Raw genomic sequence first — 17902 nt, 5'->3', positions numbered from 1 at the left:
GGGAAAAAGACAGCACTGCATTAGCTGAAGCCTAAAATACTGTTGATAGTCTTGTTTGTAAACCATTTAAATTTTAAACAATAACCAACTCTGGGCTCACTTTGGCAACAGCTTATTTTGAAGGCTCGCTGTTAAGAAGGGCCTGCTTGGGTAACGGACTGTGATGTTCCCCTCGAGAGCAGAAGGGAAGAATCACGTATCAGCCGGACGCATGCTCTCCATGCTTACCCTTTTTAATAAAGTGGCTTATTTCAAGGTCTTCTGCAGGGAGCCGACGGGGGCTGCTAATACAGAAGCAGGTCCTGCGCCAGGACAGTGAGGCCTCCACCTGGTGGCCAGGCCCCAGGAAGCAGTCAAGTTTCTCCCATTGGGTGAGGGTGACCAACACGAATTGCCCGGACCGACAATGAGATGTAAGAGCATCCTTTCCTCCAAACCTGGAGGGGACTTGGCTAAAACTTTGTCCCCCTCGAGTGACGAGCTTTCCCACCACCGGGAATGGCGGTGACGGTGTTGAGCGGAATATTTCTACCATGGAGCTAGTTATTCCCTGGCAGCGGCTTAGTTATTCCCTGGCCGGGAGTTAGTTATTCCCTGGTGGGGGATCAGTTATTCCCTGGCCAGGGGGTTAGTTATTCCCTGGCCGTGGGTTAGTTATTCCCTGGCCGTGGGGTTAGTTATTCCCTGGCCGAGGGTTAGTTATTCCCTGGCCGTGGGGTTAGTTATTCCCTGGCCGAGGGTTAGTTATTCCCTGGCCGGGGGTTAGTTATTCTCTGGCCGTGGGGTTAGTTATTCCCTGGCCAGGGGTTAGTTATTCTCTGGCCGTGGGGTTAGTTATTCTCTGGCCGGGATTTAGTTATTCCCTGGCCGTGGGGCTATTTATTCCCTGGCCGGGAGTTAGTTATTCTCTAGCCTGGGTTAGTTATTCTCTGGCCGTGGGGTTAGTTATACCCTGGCCGGGGGTTAGTTATTCCCTGGCCGGGGGTTAGTTATTCCCTGGCCGTGGGGTTAGTTATTCCCTGGCCGTGGGGTTAGTTATTCCCTGGTCGGGGATGGGGGCAGAGGGACCTGGAGGGGAGGGGAGGGCTCAGGACAGACACCCAGCATCACGTGCGTGGATGCCGGTGGCCCCGGCCAGGAGAGCAGGTGGGCCCGGCCCAGGGTGCGTGCGGCACTGACCCACCTGCCGCGGGCCCGCGCGTCCCCCAGGGCCTTCTGCAGCCGGGCGTTCTTCTCCTCCTCCTCCAGCAGCCGCCGCCTGACAGCACGCAGCTCCTGCTGGGCCTCGCACTTGATGTCGTTGGCCACCACCACCGCTGTCTGCAGGTCAGCCTGGAAGCGCCGCCACTCCTCCGTCTCGTCCTGGAAGAGCCACAGTCCATGCCCGCATCAGGCCAGCCCCCGGGCAGGGGCTGCGGGGCGCCGGGTGGGTCCCCGAGCGAGGCCGGCTGTAGCAGCCTCGCCGCTGGGAAAAGGCGCAGGCAGGGCTGCACCCTCGGGGGTCGCAGTGCCCGTCCTGAAATCAAGGCCGCCTGAACTTCCCTCCCGGCCACACCATTCGTGGTTCCAGGGCCCAGGCCCCGCAAACCTGCTATACACGGCGGGCCAGAGTCATCAGGGTACCTCTCAAAGGTGTCCAAACCTATGTTAACGGGGACACTTCCAGTAAAATGATGGAGGGCGTCCCATCCCTGCCGTGACCACGTCTCACCTTTATCTGCTTCGTCAGAGTCTTCAGCTGCCTCTCCAGGTCCGACTTTTGTTCCTCCAGTTTCATCACATTGCCTGGAAATGAACAGGCAGACGGAGTTGGAAAAGTCTCGAGACTCTGGGGAGAAGCTAAGCTCGGAAGCAGAGCAGACCCAGATCCTGCAACAGGCTTTGAAGCCCACCCCTTGCTGGGGCCCCATTTCAGTGTCCTGAGCACGGGAGCCAGAGGCGGGGGCTCCTCCAAGAGAGAGCAGGATGATTCGGGAAAGCGGCGGTGTGAGGTTAGGGCACAGCCTCACAGAGCTCCGGGAAGAGAGCAAACAGCGGCTCACACTCACACACTTACTCTCGGCCTCCCTGGAAGTGCACGCGGCATCCTGAACGTCCTTCATCACCATGAGGTGGAGGGAGGGCTTTTGCGTAACAGCAGATATGGCTGGTTATTACCGTTGTGACTTTTAGGTTAGTTTCTACAGCCATGGGACTTAACTGCAGTTAAAACTCTGAATCACTTGGGAAGCTTTCCAAAAGAGCAGATGTTCAAGCCCCAGACTCTGCACAGACTCAGAATCTCCCAGGGTGACAAGGATCTGGCGGGTGTACGTTAACAGCTCCACTGGGGACTGGACTTCCTTTCCCTAGTAAAGAACATCTTACTTGGAGGGTGTTATGCTCAGTGAAATAAGTCAGAATGAGAAAGACAAATACTCTATGATCTCACTTATACGTGGAATCTAAAGAATACAACAAACCAGTAAATACAACCAAAAAGAAGCAGACTCGCAGACACAGAGAACAAACTAGCGGTTACCAGTGGGGAGAGGAAAGCGGGGGCTGGGGATTAAGAGGTACAAACTATTAGGTATAAAATAAGCTACAAGGATATATTTTACAACATGGGAAATACAGCCAATATTTTATAATAACTATAAATGGACTAACACTTCAAAAATTCTGAATCACTATCTTATACACCCGTAACTTATACACTATTCTACATCAATTCTACTTCAATAAAAAAATAGTAAAATAAAATTGAATTAGAAACTAAAAAAAAAAATCCCCAGTCCCTCTCTGCCTCTAGTTCTCTCCACGTTGCTATCAAGAGTCGTTCAGTTTAAATCTGATCGCGTCCGTTACACGTAGTGTAAGTTCTCCAGTGGGTCCTCACGGTCCCTCCAAAGCTGTCCTCGTCTACTAAGGATATGAACCGGAATTACCAGAAAAGCTTCAAAAAACCCACACATGGTCAGGTTCTACCCCAGCAGTTCAGGTTCACACGTGGGACCTGAGGATTTGTGTTTGGGGTCAACGGTGCAGAAAAGGACAGTGCTCCGTAACTTCTTTTTATCTTTCTGTCCATTCCTCTGAAGGGTCTTAAGGGGCAGGAGTGGTTCATCTCGCGATGGATTTTCGTGTCCTCGCATCTCCTAGTGAAAAGACACCTATCAACACCCTAACGTCCCCAACAGACGTTAACAGCTTCTCAAAAGATGCAGGTCTGTCATTGTTCTTTTCAGTCTTGGACACATTATGACGTAACCAGAGGGAGTGGGCCTGACATGTGCTCTGGACAGTAATTACGTGCTGCTTTCTTGGTGTGTCTGTGCTGACTTTTTAGGATTTGGGGACAGTATGACCGAATTCTCAACAACAATAAATCACTGAAGCAAAAACAAACAAAATACAAACGAAACAGGTCTCCTCCTGTTTCTTGTACTTGTACTTGTCCGGTCCGGCGTCAGGTGTTCTGCTGTCCTCTCAGGTGTGATCTCTGAGAAGAGCCTGGGTGACAGTGATGCTGAGTGTCCTGTCGTCACCCCCATATTGCACACGAAGTAGCTGTGACGCTGACCACCGGAGCGAGGCAGAGACTACGTGGCCAGGTGCCACGATCGAGGCAGTCGCCAGGCACACAGGATCAGCTCCCGTGGCAAAGACGGGCTACGTTCCCGTGGGCCTCTGGTCCCGACGTTTTGCACATCGGGAGGCTCAAGCTTTCAGCTGCTCTGCACGGGCACCAGCGGCAGTGGGAGCACTGGGAGTACTGGTTTGGGGGGTTACAAGTCAGTCTGGGCGAGCAGGTGAATTCGAAAATATGGGTTCCTCAAATAATCAGGATGGGCTGTACCCGTTGGGGGACTTCTCAGGCAACCAGCCGTGCTATTGTCAGTAAGGCCGGTGCCACTAAAAGCTCTGCACGCTAATTCTTTTGTTACGAAGGGAACACACATTAGATGCGATCATTTGATAAGGCTTATTTGGACAAGGCAGGCAATGTTTAACTAATCTCTGACAAACATCCCTCCCTATTCAAAACAAGCAGCCGGTTCACAAGTAAGGCATATACTGGTGCCTCTTGAGTGAGAAGTGGGTAACAACTGTAAGTCATCTGATACCAACCGTCCATGGGGCCCATGCTGGAATTGTTTTCTCCTGAGGCCAAGAGCACACGCCGTTCGAATACGTCCGACCCCCTGCCCCCTGCCTTTCTATCCATCAGAGCCCAATGGCAACACCGGTTGGCACCTGCCGTGTGGTCAGCAGCGGCTCACGCACGGTGCTCCTAACCCCACACACTGCCCGCCCACGACCAACAGTCTTTCTTCTGCATCGCCTGCTTTGCAGCTCAGTCGAGGAGACTGATCACTCTGTCTCTTTTAACCGCCACTCTTCCTGGGAGACCACAGCGCACGCAAAAGGAAGACCTCTCACCGGCATCCTCCCCTCCCTCCTGACCCACACTCGCCCTGGGCTTGGCTCCACTTACTTTCCAGCTCACTGATGAGCTGCTTGTTGTGTAACTTGACGGCTCGATGCTGCTCCACCTGGTCCTCCAGCTCGAATATGGTCTCCTTCATGTCTTTAATCTCCGCGTCACTCTCCGACGCTTTCTCCTGCAGTTTCAGGCTGGTTCTGCTCAGCTGTTCTGCCTGATGATCGCAAATCTCCTTCAAGTAAGAATAATCCTTTTCCACCTGGAAGAAAAGGAAGGTTCCCTGGTCACCTGGACAGGAAAAAGCTCCCCGCACGTCAGCATCAGGCCCATCGATGCAACGGCAAAGGAAGCTCTGGGAACGTGTGTGTCTGGCACCGTCTCTGCATCCTGAGCCTCGGAAACAGCCAAGGCAACAGATGTGCAGAGGAACGTGATGGGTGTTAAGGGGCCAAACGGGGGGGATTCTGGGCCCCTTCCTATAGCCCACAGAAAGCTGCACGTGCTTATTGAATGCCCTTCCTTTCTGCCCCTTCCGCAGTGCTGCCCAGCCGCCTCGCGGCCGCTATGCCACCGCGCCCCCTGCTGGGGACCCAGGAGGCTGACACCCCCCGCACACCCCAAACCTCTGTAGCTACAGTGTTTCTTTACAGGAACATCCACGTGACAGCAATGCCAGAAATGTGCACACGCCAGACACGGAGAAGCGCACAACACGCCCATGTCACCTGTTCAAGTTTAATCAGTGAACGTTCTCAATATACAGAAAAGCACCAAAGGTGACGGTAACCAGGCACCAAAACAGATGAACCAATGTTAAATTTTGCACGTCTGTGAAACCTTTAACGTTTGTTAAAGCCTCAACCTTCCTTCCCACACCAGAGAGTGTCCAAAAATTGGCGTGTGGTTTTTCCTCGAATGGTTTTTCAGGTTTACTATATGTGGACGTGCCCAAGATAATACACAGTATTGTTCTGGATGTTTTAAAACTCTTACACAAATGATATTACACTGTATGAAGCTTTTGCAGGGCACTGTATTATACTGCATTGTATCCTACGGTAAGATGCTCTTGTCCTGTATTATACTGTGTCCTGTTATATGCTATGCTGATTACACTTCTGTAACTTGTTTTCAATTATGTTTCTGAGATGTATTTATGATGATACACATTGCTCCGGTCAGTACTTTTTTTTTTTAAGGAAAGCTTTCTTCTTTTTTTTTTTTTTTTTGGCTGTGCCACAAGGTTTGTGGGATCTTAGTTCCCCAACCAGGGACTGAACCGGGGCCCCTTGGCCATGAAAGCGCCAAGTGCTAACCACTGGACCACCAGGGGATTCCCTAAGTCACTACTTTAGATGCTGCATAGTGTTCTATTGTCTGAATATACTAATCATTTTATTACTATGAACTATACCTTGTTTCTGTAGTTCTCTATTATTAAATAACTGTATATTTGGTAGGTAACATAAGCTTGATACCTAACAGATTTCTTACTAGATTTGGGAGAGGCGGTCTCCATATATGATAGTTTTTTTCCAATTGCATTTAATGTACAAAACGTGTGGGCCGTAAGCTCTGTGGGGACAGAGCCCGTCTGCAGTCTTCCCCTGGTGTATCCCTGGTGCCAACACCATCAGACCCATAGGAGGCATCTAATGAGTAGCCGATGAATGAATAAACAAACACTGGAGGGCAGTATTGCACTGGTTTTCAACTGGGAGGTTGTGACAAAGGATAAATAAGGAAGGAAGGGAAGAAGGGAGGAGATGAGAGAGAGAGAGAGAGAGAGAGAGAGAGAGAGAGAGAGAGAGGGAGAGAGAGCATGGTAAGGGGGAGAGTGATGGTGAGAAGGAGGGCCATGCCCATCGCTGCAGGGGGGTCAGGAGCCTGAAGGCTGCTGTGTGACATCCAAGGGGCGGAGGCTGCAGGCCCGGAGCCAGACTGCAGAGTTTAAATCCCAGTTCTGCCAGACCAAGCCCTGTATCCTTCCAGCTCCCTGCCTCAGTTTCCTCATCTGAACAATTAAACAGTGAGCTTCACGAGTTTATCACAGTGCCCGGCACATGGTAGGCATGCGAAGAACACTATCATTTCTCTCTGTCTTCGTGTATGCACATTAAATGATAATACAGGTCCAAGAAAATTACAACACATGGAAAAGACCAGAAGTCTTATGTTCTACAATAGCTACTTTAATAAACGGAAGGCAACTCTTAAGGAGGAAGAGCCACTACATCTTAGCTACTAGAAGGCTGACGTCTGGCAGCCTTTAAAAAGTAGCCACAGAGGGCACCTGTGAGTCTTGCATCCTGAGTCAGACCTGGCTTTTCTTCTGCAGAGTGGCCGGGCTCCACATCGTGGAACCCTCAGGCTGAGGGCTGCTCCCCTGGGGTCTAGAAACATGCCCATTACTTGGCTGGGACTAAAACGGGAGAATGTGACCAGGTGAGGCAGGGCCGAAGGCCTCTCAGCGGCTCTGGCCTCCCGTCACGTCCTCCGTGTTGCGGTCATGAGCACAGGCACCAGCATAAGCTCAGGGGTGGGGAGGGGGCCCTGTGATGTGTGCCGAGCACGGCTGAGGCCAGCCAACCCTAAGCCAGTGAGTGCACTCTTCCAAATTACACACATCGCTCTTCCTTCTTGATTTGGGGGTAATTCTCTCAAGTTTAGCCATGTATTCTGGACAGCTTTTTTATTTAAAAGAAGAAGAAAAAGAAAAACCCTAAGTAGCTTCACAACTCTTCCCGCAGGGGCTGGGCAGTAACAGGGAGGTACTGTTATATTCCTCTCACAGAGTAACTAATGGAGAGAAAAATTAAATCATTTGAAAAGAACAGTCTGTTCAGCCGCTCAGACCAGCAGCCTGCCCCTGACGACTGTCGGGTTCCAGCTGCCCCCGCACCCGGCCAGTTCCCCTGAGCCCAGCTTCTCTAGTCCAGGAAACGCACTCGGCACCCACACACCCGGTGACGCAGTTTCTTTCCAACGCTTTTCTTTAAAGTGAGAAATCACTCACGTGTTCCAAGCACTTCTCCTCTTCAGAAGCCAACTTTCTCTAGAAATGGGCGGCGCAGAACTGCACCACAAATATGTCAAATGAATTCCCCGGGAGCCCGGGAAAGGGGGCGCTTAAAGCCATCCCTGATGCTCTGACAACCAGCAAAGGCAGGTGGCAGCAGAGACCACTCGGGAGGGACTGTCTTGCGGGGCTCAGCCTGAGCCAGACAGACGGGGCTGGGATCTCAGCAAGGCTCACCACCTTCCCTCTGGCCTGTCAGACACTGAAACTGAGGACCCGCTATCGTCAGAGGCCTGTTCCCAGGGAAAGAGACCCTGAGATCTCTGGGCTGTGCTCAAGGAACTTCCCTGGGAGCACTGTGGAGACCCACACCCGCAGGGGCAGGGGGTGGGGGGCAGGGCCGGCAGCAGAGGAGGGCAGTGGTGGAGCAGTCACAGCAGAGGCTCAGCTCCTCCCAGGGCAGCTCTGTCCCAGGATGCCCTCCAGGGCTGCCCCACGCTGAAGCAAGGGCCAAGGGCCAGGCCTTTCTCCACGCCCTCACACCCAGTGGATTAGCCATGGGGGCGCTCACCCCGGAAGGCGGTGGCTCTCCCCACAGAGAGCAGGTTCGGGGAGGGGCTCTGGCACGGCGCTCGGGGAAGGAGGGCTTCGGTCCTGGGGGCCCTGTGGGTGCCCCCCGCCCCCCCAGATATTACAGAGCGTTCCTGGGCTGGCCACGGGGGGCACCACACACACCCCTAGATTCTCTCCCAGGGGAGTGGACAAGTGGTTGGCATGGTTTCACCACCAGGTGATCTGACCACGGCGGGTGAGGGTCGTCTACACGGGCAGAGGGTGGTGACGGCAAGTTTAGAATCCTACCCACCCTACCTGCAAGGACGTGTCCCCACCTGACGCCGCTGAGACGCTTTGCAAACCCCAGCAAAGGTAAATGCAGGGTGTTCTCCTACTTGTATTCTTCCTGTGTCTCAGACACCAGAGGGGCAAGGGGTCCTCGGGCACGAGAACAGAGGGGCCTCCTGGACTCGGAGGCATCTCCGTCCGGCCTCAGTGTCCGCCTATGGCTGGGTCGGCAGGTTCCGAGAGTGGCCGGGCTTTGCCGGCCTGGACGTCCCTTCTGGCTCCACTACTCCCACGTCCGACAGCCGTCCCTCCTCAAACCTGCTCCGTGTTCCGTGACACCCCACCTTACAGTAAGCAGCACAACCACGCCATCAGTGACACAGCCAGAGATCTGCGATGAACTGAACCCCTCCTCTCTCCTGCACACCCCTAAACGGCCCGCCTGTCCATCAACTGACGAAGGCATAAACAAAACGTGGTCCGCCTGGACAACGGACTATCGCTCAGCTCTAAGCAGGAATGAAGCTCTGGCTCACAGTACGATGCGGATGAACCTCGAAAACATTATGTCAAGGGAAAGAAGCCAGACGCAAAAGGCCACACGCTACGATTCCATTTAGATGAAACGTCCAGATCAGACAACTCTACAGGGACAGAAAATAGAGCTGCCGTGGTTGCCAGGGGCTGGGGGGAGGGGATACTGAGGAGGTGACTGCTCCCAGGTACAAGGTGATAAATAAGCTCTAAAAGTGACTGTGGTGATGGCTGCACAACCCTGAGAATATATTAAAACCCACAGACTTGTACACTTTATATGAATTGTATCTCCATAAAGCTGGCATTAAAAAAAAATTCTTCAGAGGCTCCCACTGGCTTGAGGGTACAGTTCAAAGCTCTTGACTGGGTCTCCTCCGGGCCCACCACCGCAGGTGGCCACCGTGCACTCAGCAACTGCAAACCACTTCCTTGATCAGCGGCCGCAAACTTGCTGTTCTCTTCCTGCGACATTCCCGCTGTCCCCGCCCCTCCAACACACCTGGGTAACCCCGACTCCCCTCAAGATTCAGGTTATAAATCAAACAAGAAGACGTGTCTTGATGACTCAGCTTTTCGCTGTGAACTTCTCTACTGTGTTTACAAGTAAGAAATTTTTCCTAGTTCATCGAGACCCAACCGGTTGCTTTCTTCAAACCAAAGGGCTTTGGCCATAAGACTACACTGTATTTGAGCCCTTAAGGTCTGCTTTCGATGGTTCTTTCTCTCCTCTTTATTGTCACGTAAACAGGAAGCAGTATAAGTCAGGGATTAAGAATAAGAGTTCGGGGGTCAGACCCAACTTTGAATCCTGGCCTTCATCAGTTAATTAATTAAGCCTCATAACTTAATCATTCTCTGCCTCAGTTTCCTCAACGGAAAAAAAAAAAGATGATGACAGTACCTACAGCCTAGAACTACGACGATTAAGTGAGATTAAATGACCTAAAGGCCCTAAGAGTGCCTACTAAAACGGAAGCTGTTATTAAAATATGATAAACTTTTATTTTTTAACATACTGATATAAAATTCTAGCAGCCTCGCTCTCCTAATTCTGTTGCAAGTTTCTCTGACATTCATTCCTTCGTTCATTTACTCACTCACTCAACAAGCATTTACCGGGTGCTTAAAGTCACATGTCACAACTGTACATAGTATGACGGCTTGAGTAACTGTACCATGAGTGTGTGTTATTTTGTTGTGTTTGTTTTACATCGAACTTGGTTATTCCAAAACTCCTTCTGCTGACTCTTGGCCCTGTTCTGAGCAGACACCGCTGATGGAGAGCCGGGTCTCTTTCACTCTGGCCTACGTTTGCACTATTTTTTTACAATGCTACTCTGCCACGGGAGAAGGAATACACAGGCTAACTCAGTCTGCACTTTTGTTCTGGAAAAAGAAAAATGGCGATGGAAAACTCAAGGAAGAGGGTAAAAATCTGCATTTCACCGGGAACCCTCGAGGAGACCTTCAGAAGCCAGGGCTGTGATGCTCTCCGAGGTGTTTCCCAAGATCTCACCGGGGAGGCAAGCGCTGGGGTGGCCAGAGGCTTCAGAGACCAGACCTGTGGTCAAGTTAAAGAAGAGAATGGTGCTCAGGACCAACTCAGCACCTCCGAGGTGCCCAGGGCGGGCAAGAGGCCCCATCTCATCCGGGACATGACCACCTGGGTCCACAAGTCCACAGCCCCCCAGAGCTGAGGGTCTCCCTAAAGAAGGGACGCTGCAGTTGAGACCTAAAGCTTAAGACAGGACCTGCAGAGGGAGGAAGGGGGCAGCCACTGCCCTCCCTCCACCCCCCCACCCCCACAGACACCTGAGGGTGAGAACTTCGCCCGGTGGGGATAGGGGTGGAGGGAGGGCAGTGAAGGGGCCGAGGCTGGAGGGGAAAGCAGACAAGCAGACGGGTGGGGAAGTGACCATGCGGAGTCCTGCTGGCTGTGGCAACGGCTCACCTACCCAGGTGCCACTCCCCCTTCTTTTCTTACTTAGAATGCCCATTTATTCAGGAATCTGGCTGTGATCCTGTGATTTCAGGGAAGGTGACCAAGGGAGGGTGTGTGTTCTGACCAGGTATAAAGGGAGGGCTGCTGAGGGGCTCCCAGGGAAAGTTCTTCCCACAGGACTGAGAGCCTCCTGCCTGCAGGGACCGTGGGGGACCAGACGCTGAAGAGGTTGCGCTCACCTGCACCCCAGGCAGGAGGGCTGAGGGGGTCACGGAGCCGCCAGCCTGGAGCCGTGACGTTACCTCGCCTGGACCCCAGGCTCTGGGTTACGGAGTATAGTGCGCATCTGCTGGCTGGGGCACCGACACCAGGGGTCTGTTTCTCACGGTCCAAAGCGTCACCTGGGTATCCTCATGGACCACCTGCTATTTAAGCCAGGGTCCAGGTCCCTCCAGTCCTGGCAGGGTCCTATTCTCAGTCACGGAGACGGGATCATCCACTTGGCCACACCGTCCTCTCGAATTCTGCTTTTGCTGTTTGTGGCCAGTGGCTACCCTAACTATTCTGCCTTGGTGACCAACGTTGGTTGCACGATGATCATGTCACCTCTAGTTTTCCCCAACCACTCACAGCAAGTGTTTCTTTACAATCCCCTTACTCCTTGGGAAAAAACACCTGAGTTTTTGCAGAAAGAACTGAATTTCAAAGGATACCACCTATATGCTTTCAACCTCAGGAGGGGAAAATCATCAGTGTTTTCTCTGAAAACATCTAGGTTCCAAGCCTTATAAATTCTCTAGCTTGACATCAAGATCCCAAATGAATGAAAACTTGGAAGTCAAAAAAATGTTAACCTGGGTTGCATTATAGTCTGGAAACAACGATGTGGTCCAACTCCATGCCCCTGGCTGGCTGGGGCAGGCACGTGTGTGATCACAGGAGGCCGAGACCTCAGGATTCTGTGGAAATCAGCCCCTCCCTCAAAGCTGTGCAGAGGTAGGTTACACACTCACACAGAAAGCTGCCAGCAAAGTTACATAATGGGTGTCACAGAAGCTCAAAGAATGAAGACATTAGCTGAAGACAAAGAAATGAAAGGAAGAGAAAGCCTACAAAACATTCACACCATTAACAAACACACCCGCTAACTGTCCATTCACTGTATGAGGAACTGACACACACGCACCCCACCACCTCGCCCAGTACCAAAAAAAAGTACCTTTTAAGGCCTTTCCGAGGCTCTTCTAACAGTATCTGAGTCACTTAAGTAACTTATCTAAACTGGAGACTTCTATAGATTTACTAAATCTAAAAGGTCACAGAATGGTTTGGCATTGCCTTTCCTCTCTGTAAATAGGTTGTTTTGTTCTTTTCTCATAATATTCACCTTCTGCCAAGAATTAGGGTGGACGGATGCAGGGCTCAAGGGCAAGAGCTGTTCAGCACCCCGCAGTCTGCTTGGTGACAAAGAGGATAGCCACCCTGGCATCTGCTTAAGGAGGTTACGTTTGAAAGTTCTATGCAAAGCGTCCAGTGAAGCAGTTGAGAACTGGAGACTTAGAATTTACCCAGGAATGCAAAAGTGGCTTAACACCAGCCTGCCTTAGAAAGTCTGTTACCCTAATCTACCTCATTCACACATTAAAGGAGAAAACTCATTATGATTATATAAAAACTATTAAGATTTTAGTAGATGTACAAGAACTACTGCATAGATCTTACAGATGTCTAAGATCTACAGTGGATATAGAAAAATTCAACCCCCATCCTTTTTTTAAAAACAAGCAATGAAGTTAAAACACTATTCTTCACAAAATACTTGCATAACTCAATAAAAGGTATATAGCCAATGCCTACCTACCATGGACATCCTTCATGATGAAATGCTGAAAGCACTCCCTTTAAATCAGGAACAAGGCCAGGATCCCTCTACCATCATGCTTCTACTGTACACTTGGAAGGGGCCCATGGTCACCAAATTAACCATCAGCTGAGTCAGGAGGACCCAAGCGTTCCAGCTGGTCCAGCATTTATATCCTCATTAGAGTTTTGTGCTAAAAGTGCTCTGGTTTCCTTTGGGCAAGAGTCCCTATGTCTCACCATCTAAATTCACGGTTGCCGGTGGATCAGTTGATATGCTTCGGTGGGGCTACAATAAGCTATTAGTCAGGCTAGGAAATCTGGGTTTTACTTTCCTGCGTAACAGAAAAAGGCATGAAGATTAGAAGTTACAACTTCTCTGTGTACAAGCACAAAATCACAGACCTAAGATCTCGATCTGTGACATCATGCCTCATACCTTTTACCTCCAACTCATATCAAAATACTAGCTAGGACCTTTCTCATCCTACTGTCAAGTATGTGATCATTCTAATCAGCAAGCAATTAATAAAGATATGGAATATATGAATAATATAATAAACAGCTTGATTTAAAGCATATATGTTAAAAAATGCTTTTTCTTTCTCTCCAAATTAGACTCCATTTATCCTAGAAAATTCTAGACTTTACTGTCTTCATTTAGCCAAAGCTATAAGGGGCAAATTCATAGCTTTAAATACTTATACTATCAACCAAGAAAGGATAAACTTAAATGAACAAAGAATTCTACTCAAGAAACTAGGAAGAAACCAAAGAAATATACAAAAGGCAGGATGAAAGAACTGATGAAGACAAAGGTAGAAACAAATTAATCAGGAACAGATTAATAGGAGAATTGATAAACGAATCCAACTGGGTCTTTGTGTTCACAGAATGTGGAGTGACATACTCTATTCTCCTGAATTGGAAGATTAAATATTGTAATTATGCCAGTTCAAGTTTGTATGCATGTCAAAATGTGCTTAACCTAGGAAAATGTCTGAAAAGATAAAGAGTAAGAATGTTAGCGGCATTTTTTTCCTCCAAGTAGTGAGATTAAAGGTAATATTTATTTTCTTCTTAAAACTTTTCTGTATTTTCTAAACCTTCTGTGATGAATATACAACTTTTTGATCAGAAAAATAAGCTATTGTCTTAAGATGCCAAATTATTTCTCGCTGACACACATATTTAATGTAATGTCAATGGAAATAACAAAGAAACAGATGAAGGACTGAGGGAGGACTTCAAGAAAGTTGCCTGGGAGATCAAACATTTTGCAACAGAGTAAGGAGCGGGGATTATTCCAGACACAAAATCTCAATGTAAAGCTACAAATTACCAACAAACAGTTCACATGGGCACCTGGCTAGTACCTGCCAAGGGCACCGCTTCCACACTTTCAATAAAATGCTGTGAATTAAGAACACAATGATAAAAACTTCTAACACTGCCCACCACTCAGATCGGCCCAATGTCAGAATCAGGTTCAATTGTCAATCAGTGACAATTCTTAAGGCAGATGAAGCAGGAAAGAGAAATCCCCCTGGGGGTTCAGGGCAAATTTGTTTCTTAAAAGAGTGACAGCCTCTGAAATAAGGTGGGAAGATGTTTTCAACCTCTCACCAAGGGACCCCTAAATCACAGACCCAGAGCTAAGAGGAAACAGGAAATTGGAAGCCACCTGTCTACACTTTTCCAGCACTGCTCTGTGGGTGGGCAGAATATCACACAATCGGGTTTCCCTGGTGGCACAGTGGCTGAGAATCCGCCTGCCAATGCAGGGGACGCGGGTTCGAGCCCTGGTCCGGGAAGATCCCACATGTCGCAGAGCAACTGAGCCCGTGCGCCACAACTACTGAGCCTGAGCTCTAGAGCCCGTGAGCCACAACTACTGAGCCTGCGTGCCACAACTGCTGAAGCCTGTGTGCCTAGAGCCCATGCTCCACAACAGGAGAGGCCTGCGCACCGCAACAAAGAGTAGCCCCTGCTCGCCGCAACTAGAGAAAGCCCGCGCGCAGCCACGAAGACCCAATGCAGCCAAAAATGAATAAATAAATTTATAAAAAAAAAAGAAAGACTATCACACAATCACCAACAATCTTCACCACAGAACAAAGGTCCAGACTGATTAAAGGATTATTTTTAAAAATGAAGGTGGTGATCATTTATTCGATCCTGGGTTGGGGAAGATCTTTCCAAGTAAAAAGGGGAAGGGTAAAAGAAGAAATGAAAACCAGATCTGAATGACCCAACAACTTGATACCAAGTGTTGGCTAGGGGTCAGGGAATCCCTCTGCTGGTGGGAGCACACCTGCGTCACACTTCTGGCGGCCAATCTGGCCAAATGCATTCAAAGTCCTTAAAACGGTCATACTCTGACACAGTAAGTCAATGAGTAGGAATTTTTCTTAAGACAGAGAGATTAAAAATGATTTACACTATTGAAAGACTGGAAAAGAACACAAATGTTCAACAACAGGTGACTAGCAAAGTACTTAGGAAATATTTATAGAACAGAGTACTATCTGGTCTTCAACATCATGTTGCAAAGAATACTTAATGATGAGAACATGCTCAGGAAACATCAGATTTTTAAAAACTTAATATACACAGGATGACTCTAAAAAAAATTTGTTTTAACTTGTGGGATACACACACACACACGCACACGCACACACACACACACATACCTGGAAGAAAACACCAAAATAGTGGTTATAGCATTACTTGGTGGGGAAACTCGGGGTGGTTTTACTTTTCTGTTCCTAGGGGCCCAAAGCATGGTATCCGAGAGCCCTGGATGCCTCTCACTCATTCCTTCAAGACTCAGCTGACGCCACCTCTTCCAGCAAGTCCTCTGGCACTACTACCTCCTTTATCCACGTTATTCTAGGTGTTCCTCTGGGCACTGGACTCTGGGCTGTCCTCTGCGATGCTCTTTATCCCCGCATCATCTTTATCCCTGCATCAGACTCACTATATCCCCACTACACATTCAACTGCTGTAGCCAGAAACTGGGGTGTCTCATTTCTGCATCCCCAGTCTGGCTGGACTCTGACAGATCTTCAGGCTAGAATGCTGGATTATGAATGAAATCGAGCGCCTGATTCTCTGTGCCATGTGCCTCGAAAGGCCGAGGAGGGCTGTGCTGGCAAGGATGAGCAACCCTGGCAGAGAGAAGGCCCCTTACCTTGGACAGCAGGCTTGAGACACGCTTAACCTCACCGTGTGCCTTCAGCAGTTCCTGTCTGAGCTCCGCGCAGGACTGTTCCAGCTGGTCCTTCTCGGCTCGGGCCACCGTCAACATTTCCTGAACATCACAGCCCTCGGCCGTGTGCCCCGGGGGGCTGGTCTCTACAGCTTTCGGCTTCTCGTTCTCCAGGTGAGCCTTCAGAGACCCGTTCTCCACCTTGAGCCCTTCCAAGGTAACCCGACACTCCTCCAGGGCCTTGGCCATGGCCCCGCTGTCACGCCGTTCCAGCTCCAGGAAGGTGCTCAGCTCCCCGTTCTCCTCCTCCAGGTGCCGCACCGTTTCCAGGGCCCCCCGGTGCTCCTCCTCCCCCTTCCTCAGACGGCAGGTCAGCTGCTGCTGGATGCTGAGCAGCTTCTCCCGCTCGAAGCGGCCCTGCTCCAGGATCTCCGTGCACTTCTGCTCCAGCTCCAGGATTTTTCCCTCCTGGGTGCCGAGCCCCTCGCTCTTGACTCGCTCCTGCAGGAGGGTCATCAGCTCCTCGTTCTCCTGACTCAGCTGCTCCGCCCTCTCCCGATGCTGGTGAAAGGATGCTTCCAAGAGCGTCTTCTCGTCGGTCAGCTTCTCGTTTTCAGCCGTCAGTTCCTGCACCATCTGCTGCTGGTCTGACAGCTCCTGCAGTGTGGCCTGCAGCTCCTCGGCGGTGCTGTGGTGGCTTTCTTCCATCCTGTGGATCTTCTCCGTCAGGGACGCCAGGGACAGCTCGCTCATGGCCTGCAGGGAGCTGCCGGCTGCCGAGCACTTGGAGCTCTTGACGAGGCTCCCGGTGGGGGACAGGGGCCCCGGGGGGGCGTCTGCTGGGATGTGCTCAAAGTCGGAGGCGTCCGGGGACAAGGAAGCCTTGGTGACATCGCTGCTCGAAGAGCCCGACGTCCGCAACACATCTTCGGGTGGGTTTTTTTTATACGCGTCGATTTCGCCCGACAACTCATTTCCCATTGGGCTCCCGAAGCTGGACTCCTGAGTTACCGACGTCCGGCAGCTGCTGTCCCCTGTGTGACTCGCTCCCCCCTCTGAATTTGGGGAATGCTCAAAATAAGTCAGTTTCTCCTTCAAGGCCCGGTTTTCATCCTCAAGCTCAGCGAGCTCTTTCTGGAAGTTCCTGTTCTTCTCCTCGAGGGCTCTGATCAAAGGCTCCGAGTCACCTGGCAAGACTGACGCTCCGTCCACACTTGGGTCCAAAGCGTCAGCCCCTTCGGTGTTCTGAGTCCACTTCTCCATCCATTTCTTGAGTTCACTTCGGAGCCTGTTAATTTCACCATCTTTCTCTTTGGCTTCTGCCAAGAGTTCCCGAACCTGGGACTCGAGCGCGGCCTTCTCTGCGTCTTCGTGCTCCGGCCTGGGTCTCGTGGGAGTAGCCCGCACGTGCTTGGTGGGGGTGGGCGCGCTGGAAGAGGTGGGGCTGGATACCACTTTCCTGGGGTTGGAGGGACCGCGTGGCACCGTTCTCTCTCTCGAGACTGCTACCGCGAGTTCTCGAGGGGTGGGAATGCCTGTCCGCTTGGCGGCTGCCACAGCCCCTGAAGAGAGAAGGAGAAACCAGTGAAACCCAGTGAGCGCTTGTATAAACAACTCCAACTACAGGGCATGGTGAGCAGGGCGGCTGTTGCCTCCCTCCATCCCCCCTCCCCTAGGTAACTACCCGGCTCTGACTGGGGTTTCTGTACCTGTACTTTGGCGGGGAGCTGACTTCAAGCTGAGCTACTCAGCATAACCCCATCCCCAGCCATGGCTGCTGGTTCAAAGGCACGGCATGAGCCCCCCAGTCAAGGTCAATGAGACACAAGGAGAGGTTTCCTGGGTGAGTTTCTAAAACATACTGGACACGGGTGAGCGGTCGTGTTAAGTCTGGCGATGGCTGGCAACCACCATCACAAGAGGAAGGTGAGGATGCAGAGTAGAAAGAAGGAAACCGAGCTCTTAGTGGGCTGTGGAGCTGTGGACCAGTCACCCTGAGGCTGGCCCTATCCCTGGCCTTCCAATTACACAAGCCAACAGTCACCCTTCATAAGTCACCC

The 17902-nt window shown here is 50.8% G+C and overlaps 1 protein-coding gene across 3 annotated transcripts in view; it reads right to left on the bottom strand.

Moving 5' to 3' along the window:
* SPECC1 (sperm antigen with calponin homology and coiled-coil domains 1) overlaps positions 1-17902 on the bottom strand; it is a gene marked incomplete at both ends in the record, with an annotated part of 179832 nt that overhangs the window by 71037 nt on the left and 90893 nt on the right. For all 3 annotated transcript variants that reach the window (XM_079724746.1, XM_079724747.1, XM_079724748.1), the window contains 4 exons: positions 1184-1362; positions 1712-1785; positions 4481-4688; positions 15825-17404. In XM_079724746.1, coding sequence (XP_079580872.1) covers positions 1184-1362; positions 1712-1785; positions 4481-4688; positions 15825-17404 — 2041 coding nt within the window. The remainder of the gene's footprint in view (positions 1-1183; positions 1363-1711; positions 1786-4480; positions 4689-15824; positions 17405-17902) is intronic.

The sequence above is a fragment of the Hyperoodon ampullatus genome (assembly GCF_949752795.1).
Source record: "Hyperoodon ampullatus genome assembly, chromosome: 19".
NCBI classification, from domain to species: Eukaryota; Metazoa; Chordata; class Mammalia; order Artiodactyla; family Ziphiidae; genus Hyperoodon; species Hyperoodon ampullatus.
Note: the sequence above shows the minus strand (reverse complement) of the source record. Positions and strands in the feature narration are given on the sequence as shown.